Source organism: Glandiceps talaboti, chromosome 21, assembly GCF_964340395.1.
Source record: "Glandiceps talaboti chromosome 21, keGlaTala1.1, whole genome shotgun sequence".
Classification (NCBI taxonomy): Eukaryota; Metazoa; Hemichordata; class Enteropneusta; family Spengelidae; genus Glandiceps; species Glandiceps talaboti.
In genome coordinates this window covers 9731540-9742558 of record NC_135569.1, presented here as the reverse complement: position 1 = coordinate 9742558, position 11019 = coordinate 9731540, and the positions used below count along the sequence as shown (strand labels likewise).

Sequence of the window (11019 nt, the reverse complement as noted above, 5' to 3'; positions counted from 1 at the left end):
AGACAAAAAAAAATACTTTCAATGATGATGAAGAGTGGGATTATTAATAAACCCATTCTTTTGGCTAAGCTGAATGCATTTATCAATCGATCGATCAATCGACCAACCAATCAATCAATCAATCAATCAATCAATCAATCAATCAACAAACCAGCCAATTTATGTGTGCATATAATCCATAAAAAGCAAACAATTTATTGATTCAAATTTGAAAGCATTTACAAATTTTGAGATGATAGTAGGCTTGTATATCGGAATTCGAATGTAGCCCTCAAAAACATTGGTTATGTGAACCTAATCAGTCCTGAGTTCCACCATCTCAAACTATATTTGTGTTGGGCGCGCAGTTATTTGCGTAACACTCGTCGGTCGTAGATTAAACCAATATTCAACACGTCCAGCTTTGTTCGCCTTCGGACCAATCGTTGAACTCGTGTACGCGTGGTTTTTATACGAATAATGGGAGTCGAATGCTATCATGACAGACGTACGTATACGTAGGCAGGAGAAGATTGATGTTGCTGAGATCATTAACGTCTCTCGATGCAGCCTTACATGTAAGTAAAGGTGGCCTTCTAATTTTTTTTAAAAACTACTTTCGATAGAGTCAAGTGTGAATGGTAACATTGTATCGAAGGTAAAGATGATCTGATGTTTAGACTTGAGTCATATTCATTACAATTTAAGAGAACGAATCACATAAAGAACATATTCTTGGTTATTATATATTCCGGCAACGTAATGCCAATTTTTTTAAGTTTACTAATTTTTACAGGGTAGTGCAACCTAATAACTTACTTGATAAGTTTATATATAGACTTAATTTTTCAAGTTACACAAACTTAGTTTGGTAAATATTGGTGACAAAAATAGTTTGACAATCGCACATGAAAAAGCAAACGAACAGTCAGAGACTAAATACATAAACTTGAAGAATTTACAGTGGTCTTATACTCATGTCAAGTGCGGTCTCTGTGTTTACAGTAAAGTTTAGTGTATAATTTTAAAACTTTTTGAATCTTGTAAAGTTTTTGGTGTTACAACATCAATTGTTTTACAGTCTATAGCATGTTCGTAGGGCTTGCTTGGAGTCCTTTCTAAACTTTTTGCTGACGATGCCATAAATGATTGGGTTGACCCCATGATTGATGTAAAGCAGTATGTATAGAATGTATGACACTGATAACCAAGTTGTATCTCCGTCATGGATCAAACCTGTGGTACGTATTAAGGACACAATGACCCAAGGAATCCATGTCAATAAAAATATACTTGTTACAGAGACTAACATTTTGACAGTCCCTAATGCACGTGGAGGAGAGCGCTTCTGTGCAATATTACTCCAAGCTTGTCGGTTGATTCCCCGTTGATCACTCTCCGCCGTCGCATCCCCCGCAACTCCAGGCCTACTGGTTGCATGTTCCTGTTTTACGTAGTTTTCCGCCCGTGTCTGTTCAGAATTATTCGGCACTCGAAATCCACTATTACCATCCGTTATATTTACAGAATTCTGCTTCTGTTGTTCGCCTAACTGAGATGCCTTGTTTTCATGACAGGTGGTGGTGCCTTGATCAGTGTATGTAGGCATATCTAGCATGATTTTCCAGGCACCTGGTTGGTGGTTGCCGTGTCCGTTACTGAGATTTTGGATACGCGTGTTTCGTTTTATGACTGTCCTCCCAACGAAATAATAGAGAACGACTAACAATACTAATACGAGAACGACCATAATAGCACAGAAAATATCGTAGGATACGCTGTAAGTAGTGGATACGTGCCTGTCACAAACAGCGAGACGACTGCCATCATTAGTCGAGTCAAAAGTTTTAACTTCGTACAAGACTGTTGCTGGCAGGGATGACAACAACGCTGTCACAATAACCCCCACTGTCGTTCCTTTAGCTCTTCGCACAGTGTTAGCAAACTTCAGTGGTCGACATATGGCATTATATCGATCAATTGCTATGGCAACCAGAAATAAACCAGAAATAGAAACATTCATTATCAGGATCGTCTTAAATATTTTACAGGACAAGTTACTGGAATAGGCGTAATAGTTGTGACACCAGTATAGTTCGTGGGGTAACAACACCGTGCAGACCAGAAAATCTACGATACCAAGTCCCCATATATAAAAGTTTGCACTAGATTGCTGTCTCTTTGTCCAGTATACACACAAAACCAAACCATTGCCAGGTATACCAATGATTATTACAATAGCACTAATGATATCTAAGGGCAAACATTGAGATGATGCTACTGCATACAATTCTGATGCCGACTGCACAGTTCCATTTCGCACTGTTAGTAATTCGAACACGTCAACCATCTTGAAGGTCCTGCCCAACTGAAAAATAAAACAGGGGAAATAAAGTAAGACACATTTGTTTCGTAAAAAGGCAGGCTATCATTAATTCACCGGCCAAAAAGTACAAGCCTTAAATATACAAAAAATGAACAGATCACTAGAAAATAACAAATTACCGGTATAATTAGGCCCTGGCTGTATGGAAAAGTTTAGACCTCAGAGTTTCTACTAGCATCTTTTCTAAGTTTAGTAGCATAAAATATAAATCTACTAAGTTTTCTGAGTGAGACGACAGAAGTAATACAAATTTATGTTCAGTGGGAATTATAAAAGTAATTGGCAATATATTTTAACCTTTACAAGTAGAAAATGGGCATATAAGTAAAAATGCACTCTATATAAGCTATAACACCAACTATGCAAGTAATGAAATGCTGGAGGCTTAACCTTTTAATCAAAGAAGCGAAGTGTAGTAAATCTTATTTGCAAATCGATTAAAAAAATATGAACGTGTTCGGTTGTTGATATATTAAGACCATTGATAATGGGATATTACATAACTGTATTTTGTAAACGTCACTGCTTACCTAATATAACATAATACAAAGGTATTATTACCATAGATACCATTTTATGCATGATTAGTAAGACCCTTCTTAATTACTAAATAAATGAGTCCGCAATTTTGTTTTTTGTCTGTGCAAATTTCTCAATAATCTACATCGTATATTGCTCTTCTTTCTTCATCGCCGGATATCTTTTTTATCTATTTCCTGTCACGATTCCTGTCACACACACACACACACACACACACACACACACACACACACACACACACACTCTCTCTCTCTCTCTCTCTCTCTCTCTCTCTCTCTCTCTCTCTCTCTCTCTCTCTCTCTCTCTCTCTCTCTCTCTCTCTCTCTAATGTCTAACATCGATTTACCATCCTAGTGGAGTGTCAAGCATGTGAATAACTTGTTACAAATACATACTGTTACATATTGATATTTTCCATAGCTAATGGAGTGAATAATATTTTGAATGTAAAGCTGTCATCAATTTCAATGAAGTTCATGTAAGGCAAATCAAACCACCACAATAAAGGTTAATTACTGCCACGTAATTGCCATGTTATTACAAATAACAGATCGATGGACGCCTTTTATACCGATAGCAAAATGTTATTATTAAAAGAAATGAATATTTATTATTAACACGGAGGTATGTATGAACCTATCAAAGATTTGAATCTAGAATTGTTTACAGTGTGTTCGATTTTCCAACCAGGGAAATTTTAGGGGAAATTCACCGTCGGTCATAAGGATCGATATCTCGTAAAATCTGCTGGTCCTTCCCGCGAATTCACGGTTGAGTATATATATTGTAATTTGTAGAGTATACAGCTTACATTCATGTAAACAAAGTAGCCATATTGAATATCAAAATAAACTTGAGCCAGAAAAATCACAAGGTGGAGTTTCTGCTAGAAATATTTTATCTTTTTAAGTCGATGTCAGTTTCCGCATCCACTGTTTGTCGTGAGACTTCACAATTTTGGGGATTTTATTTTTTTTCTTGAATACCTTCGGTTTGCAGTGAAAAGCTAGGTGGGGTCGGGTAAACGGGACCAAACAGTTCTTTTTTTAGGTCTTATCATGGTACCTAACCCTAATCTAACCTTAACTGTAAGCCTAGCCCTAACCCAAATAGCAGGTATGGGATTTTGAACCGGTGGCAGCGATGGGATAAACAAAACCTCAAAAATAAATGCAATGTTAGACAATACAATGAGTCAAAGTAAAATGTGATCCTCCCCAATCCCATTTTCTAAAATATGGCCCTCCCCGAGAACCGATTTGTGAAAAGTGACCCCACCTAACCCCCTCTCCCTTGTAAATACTGAAGGCTCCCTAAGTTTGCTCAATTATGTAAAGGTGTTCATCGTCAAGCATATTGATATATCAACCTAAATAATGTATATGAGAGGACTCATAATTCACCGTATATCTTATCTAGAATTTTACAGTTGTCGATAAAGGTGTATATGTTTGTCTAAAATTCCCTGAGGGCGATTCAAGACAAGAAATTTTGTTGTGTGAAGCGCTTTGAGATGTTTTGTTTTACATGTAAAGCGTTTTTAAAGAAATAAATATTATTAAAAATAAAATATTAAATTTCATATCAAAATATATTTATAGTTTTGTTATCTATTGCTCTTCTATTAAATATACATTTGATATATAATTGGATTTTATGTATTTATCTATCTATGGCTTGGTACAAAGCTGTCAAAGTGATAGAAATGGTGTCGGACAACTCCGAATACAATGAACTATTACTACATTATGGATTGGCTACATGACTAACATAAAAGGTTCTATGTACAGGTTTTTACACAACTAGCAAGTTCATATTTTACCTCCTTTCAAAAGTGGACTATTCTTCTATTTTCGTGAGTAACTGGGAAGTTGGCCTGTTTTCTCGGGTAGTTTTGTGACTTAGTGAGTAGACTTGCAAATGAATAAAAGAAAAGAAAAAAAAAGAAAAGAAAAAAAGTTGATATTGAAATTCACTTAAATGTTCCATACAACAATCTTGAAAAAACATTATTTGTTTCTAAAACATTACTTGTTTCTTTTAGGATATTAATTGATTAATTAATTAATGCGACATGGGTGTTCTTAGCATTTAAGACTCTTGAATGTGGTTAGTTTCTTTTAATTTCCTCTTGTCACAAGGACAGACATCTTGGCAAAACTGTCAGTCTAATGGAGGATGGATTGGGGTTCGCATGCTGTTCTCACCAGTGTCACTGATAGATGCTTAGAGATCAATCTATGTCAAAGGCTGGCACCCAGACTACACGAATATACGTTGTGTTTTTATCACCACCCATTAACAAATTAAAATATAGAAACCGCTTTTTAGCAGTTGAAAATGATATCTCCATCTAGTCGATATTGATCTGACCGGATAGCAAAATCAGGAAAGAGAGTTCATTTTAATCAAATATATTGATCAAATGGAACATGCAAATAAATGCTCTGCAAGTGAATTATGTGTGTACTAATACATCCTGATCAGTCAATCGCTAAGCATTTACCTCAGGCTTGGCTATATTTGAATTAACATAACGATAAAGAAGGCTTTCACAATGGTTATTTGTTTATCTTAATTGATATATGCTTGCATTGAGCTTCAGTAGTAAAGTTGAATGAAAACCGAACGGTGGGTAATTCAGAAACTCTATTATCAAATATACACAGGCATACAATTAGTCAATTTGTTATGTAACGCCAATAGGGCAAACGCTGAGATGTTCTATAAATTATGGTGATACACCCAACCTGTAGAGAAAGATATTCATTTGTATCTAGATCTTGTGAAAACTCGAGGTAAATTGTGACAATAAATTAAATTCTATGCATACTAAACGTACGATATTCGGACTTTACGAGTTGATATAACAAAGGGAGATTAGCTTACAGCACGCCAGGAAATTAAACAAATATGCTTCGTTTGATATGCGTGCATGTGGTTACTCGAATTCACTCTCTGGTTAAAGTGGCAAGAGCTGAGTTTATAAACATTTTACCCAAATGAAAAATACAACATAAAACCTCGATTAAACTCGATGAATGCCTTCAATGACATTACAATTGCCTTCTGTGGCATTGTTAGAACAGTTGATTGCATAATATGGACTCCTCGCCATTTTTTATACGTATCAAAAATTACGTCATCGGATCGTTTATATGTTATATCATAATATCAAGTTTTACTTCAGTCAGTTGCAAGGGATAGTTATGTATGGGTCAGTAAGTAGATAGTCTAGTTCCTATACAATATCGTTACCATTTACACCTCCATCACGTTGGCATCCAGACTAGTAAGTAGAATACTATGAGTGACTTTTAAATACACAGCACAAATCTTGCCCAAAAATGTATAAACTCAGCTTGTACCCTTCAATATATTTCATAATTTAATATATCATATTTTACAAAATCTGTTCACTCTACTCTAACATATTGATAAGGCGATACATATTTTCAAGTCAGATATTTCCATGATTGTATGTTATATATACAGGGACGTACAGTAAGTAACAAGATTAGTATTCAGACGATTTATTCAGCCAAAGATAAATTTTCACGTCATTCTATTACCATCATAATAAATCGTACCTGTTCTTAAAGTAATATATTAAAGACCCTTAATATGTGTTGCACATGTTTAATTTTACTGTGAGATGTGTAGATTATATGTTTATCGAAGTGAAACTGCATCGCTTCAGCTAGGACAATTAGATTTAAATGGACACCCAACACTCAACAGTTACAGTAAATTCACTGCATAAGCGTAGAAGTTGTTTTTATAGTTGCATGAATAAGATGTGTTATGCCCTTTATAAACTGTACATGTTTTTCAACAGCAAATTTGACAGTCTGTTTTCCGTCAGTGTAGCGTAAATCATGAACTTTGAACAGTCTATTGTCACAACTAATCTATATACACGAGTTTCAAATATACTACCCGGATAAACAGGAAATGTCGCATGACAAGAGAAATCAGTATTATATAAAACATGAAACAGGAAATCTCGGGTCGATAAAACTCCGGCTACTATCGGTACATTTTATCGTCTGCAAAAGTACAACTGTAAAGCTCGTGTAAGAAAATTTAGATGTAACAATGTTTGTAATATTTTTATCAATATTGATGTTTTGTCAAGCAATAAAATGTTAGTCAGCTGATAAAAAGTTGCAGTATTAATAAGATTTTTGTCCAACCAGCCGATGAAATATAACAAATTTTGTCCAGCCAGAATATCATACGATACATTGTTCCTTTTATTCTTGGTATTTGTTGGAAAAAAACTTATATAACGTTTATCAAAACAACTTACTAGTTGAATAGCAGGAAATGTCGTATTTCCTGCTATTCATACGACCATGAAATAATAGCAATTATCCAGTCAGTCGATAAAAAGTTTGCAATGTTAATAAGGGTTTTCTCCAACCAGCCCATATAATGTAAACAATTTTGTCCAGCCAGATCTAATAAGATGCATTGTTCCTTTTTTACTTGTTATTTGTTGGGAAAACTTCCATATGTTGATCAAAACAAGTAGTTGAATAGCAGATGTTTCAGTTTACGATAAACAGACCCATTTTTAACTTGTCCGATAACTGAATTAAAGAATTAGGCACGTTGTTGTTGCTTTTATAGTGGAAACATTACATGTCAGGCTTCTTCAAAATTACAAACTAATCCACTTTCCTTGTGAATTTATAATTAGATTATACAATTATTCATTTTCTGTGTCAGTCCTTTCTCTGTAACTTCGCTGTAATGCAGTACTAGATAAACCTTATGCTTTATATCGTTAGGGATATGAGAATTGCTTCGGTAGTGTTATATTCTTTCGAAATTAACATCTTTTAGTTTTTACCATATTTCAAGGAATACCACATAAACAAGATATGTCACATGTCTACACGAAATAAGTCTCCAGATATTGACAGAATATAAATAAACCTACCTGTTTATCCCATGTAGAGAGTACTGCCTCGTGAGATTGAAAATCAACATTTACTCTCCACTAGAGTCAACTAAAGTAGTTATACTAATCATTTGGAACATTCCATTTAATGCATAGGGGCGCTGTATTTAATATTAATGTTTCCGGGCTTCCAGTATGAATCACATTCCTAGCACTATTTCATATGCTTTTTTCTGGTGGTGTGATTAACCGGGGGGGGGGGGGTCTACCCCCTTATATGAGTATACGTGACGCGCCGCCCTTTTGGATGCATTTTCAAGCCCCTTTGGTCTAAAATGGGATCTGTTTTTTTTCGAGTTGAAGAGTCTAAAATTGGGTCCACTTTCCATTATTTGTTATTTTGGAAGGTCTAAAATGTGGTCAATTGTCCTTTACCAAATCATAACTGACATTGATTTCCCCAAAATGTTGCCTTGTAGGGAAAATGTATTTAGGTCTAAACTTTCATCTTTTAGAAACCTGTAATGGTCTAAAATGGGGTAATGATTTTTGGTCAAAGTGGGTCTAAAATGGGGCCTGGGGTTTCCAGCACTGGTCACACACCCCTGCCAGAGCTGGCCACTGGTACCACCCCGGGGTGATTAACTACATGTTGTATAACTCACTTCAAATTTTTCATTCACAATTTCATCCGTTAACATACTTTGCGATGATAGCAATAATAAAGCATTTTGTCTAATTATAACATTAACAACAAAGACAATTATGTCAATAGGTTTTGTAATGTTCACATTCGATTGGTTCGTTTATGATAGTGTGCCGTATTGAAATATATTTGATTTAACTCCTTTTGAAAACAAGCAATAGTAATAAATATCTACCTACCTACCTACCTACCTACTTACCTATCTATCTACCTACCTACCTACCTACCTACATACATACATACATACACACACATACATACATACATACACACACACACATAAATACATACATACATACATACATACATACATACATACATACATACATACATACATACACACACACATACATACATACATACATACATACATACATACATACATACATACATACATACATACACAGACACACACAGACACACACACAGACAGAGAGACACACACAGAGAGACAGAGAGAGAGACACACACACACACACACGTGCACGCGCACACACACACACACACACTCACACACACAAACTACAAATGCATATAGTGAATGACAGACAATAACAAAAGCCATGAAGTGAAACAACGTTGTCTTGGAGCAATCCATTTGAATTATCAGCTTTAGTCAACTCATATTCAACTACAGCGTTGACATGTGAATTTTGTAAACAATAATGGAAATAACCGAAAGGTGTCTAAAGAAATGAAACTAAATGATCATTAGAGAGACATTTTACAGTTATTAGGTAACAAATGAAGCCACCCTGTAATGGATTTCATTTTCTGTTAATATAAAGTCATTTTATTATTGTATAGACGTGTAAATTGTGGTAGTTTCCCTTCACGGAGTGAAAGTGACGAAAGGTATTAATGTACAATTCTAAATCATCCTTTGCTATATATATGTGTCACTTTAAATGTCTCTTGCGGAAAGCGATTGTCACTCAAGTTACTAGGATAAGGTTACGTATAGCGTGCTGAGGAGCATATGTAGGTTGTCTTGTTCCATCACATATGGGGGAGATGTGACTGTGATCTATATATCCTAATGCGATTTCAAGCTTCACTAGCTTCACATTGTAACTGGAATACTGATCTTTCGATCAGACAATCAATAAAACATTTGCTAAAAGTGTTTAAATACTAAAACTAGACACATGTAAATTAGGGGTCGATTATATACAAAAGTAGTGCACCGTGATCTCATTGGGGGCATTGATTTTTAGGTGTGGACCTAAAAGTCAATTTGATTGGATTTATTTTACCATATTATGTGTACAGCTACACAAACACCCTAAAATCAAATGAGTTAATAATGTTCAAGGTGTGCAATATCAAAGGCATTATATCTAACTGAAACAGTTTAATAAACTAGAATTTTTTTTTTTCAATGAAACTTACAATCACTGGTGTAGAAGAGATGTACATGCATTGAATACCAGCTAACGCGATTTATTTTTATTAGTGATATATCAATCTCTCTTGTGATTTAGGAAAATGGATTATAAAGACAACCGTGTGCTATTATTTGAATCTTACTATAATATCAAATGTGAAAGACAAGCCATAGAAGCGAAGATATAAAGTTGCTATTACCAGGGACGAATAAACGTTTATACGTCCCTGCTATTACTAATTTGCATACCGCGCACAATTGAGCATAGTACATGATAACAGAAAGCGCCGTCTTATAACAGGTTCACAAGGTCATCTTCCCAGGAGAATTTTGTTTAAAAAAACATGTAACATTTATTCATTTTCTATAGTGCTTCTTTCATCGAAAATATTGAAAAGCGTTATGGAAGAGAAATGTTATTAAAAAGCATACGAAGCAATACAAGCGGAAAAAAAGCAATCTAAAACGTCGCAATCGAAAAAAGAGCTGATTAGATCAAAGTCACCTTATAAGTTTTCATTTTATTACACGGTCTTGCTGAAGTCAACTATGTTCAAAATTATATTCTTAATTAAATAACACAGTTATTAAAATGCACACACTATAACTTAAGTACTACCATGTTACCATATTGATGATGTTTTACGGTTGGGTGTCTTTACATAATATTTTATTATAAATGATATAAATGATAATAAATGCCAAGCTTTGGAAACATCACATCACATCTCGGAATCTCTACCTCCCCACATTTATTATAGATAGAAAGATTCAAAGTATATGTACCATGATTAACAATGTTTTGACATGCTTTTCACTTTTACTAGCGATTTTATTACAAGATTTCAGCTTTATTGATGACTAACAGGTCAAAGTTGAAGCATTAAGTTGTTCGAAATCCGATTTATTAGTAGAAGGAGTGATACATTGTGTACGGACATCTGTGAGTAGAACTTATTCACCCCTTGTGTCGTGAGTATTTCTCTTTTGGTAATATCCGTAAGGTGACATGTTCACAAATATACGAAGAACAAACACATTAAAGGGTATATCATGACGTCAATGACAACAGACTATTTTCCGACCACATTTTGAAACTAGGTACTAAAGTT

General features: G+C 34.7%; 1 protein-coding gene across 1 annotated transcript in view; it reads right to left on the bottom strand.

Moving 5' to 3' along the window:
* Positions 1-210: 210 nt before the first annotated feature.
* The window catches only part of LOC144451547 (orexin/Hypocretin receptor type 1-like), a 17292-nt gene continuing 6483 nt past the window's right edge, over positions 211-11019 (bottom strand). Inside the window, exon 2 of the mRNA XM_078142423.1 lies at positions 211-2347. Coding sequence (XP_077998549.1) covers positions 1055-2329 — 1275 coding nt within the window. The 5' untranslated portion in view covers positions 2330-2347 and the 3' untranslated portion in view covers positions 211-1054. The remainder of the gene's footprint in view (positions 2348-11019) is intronic.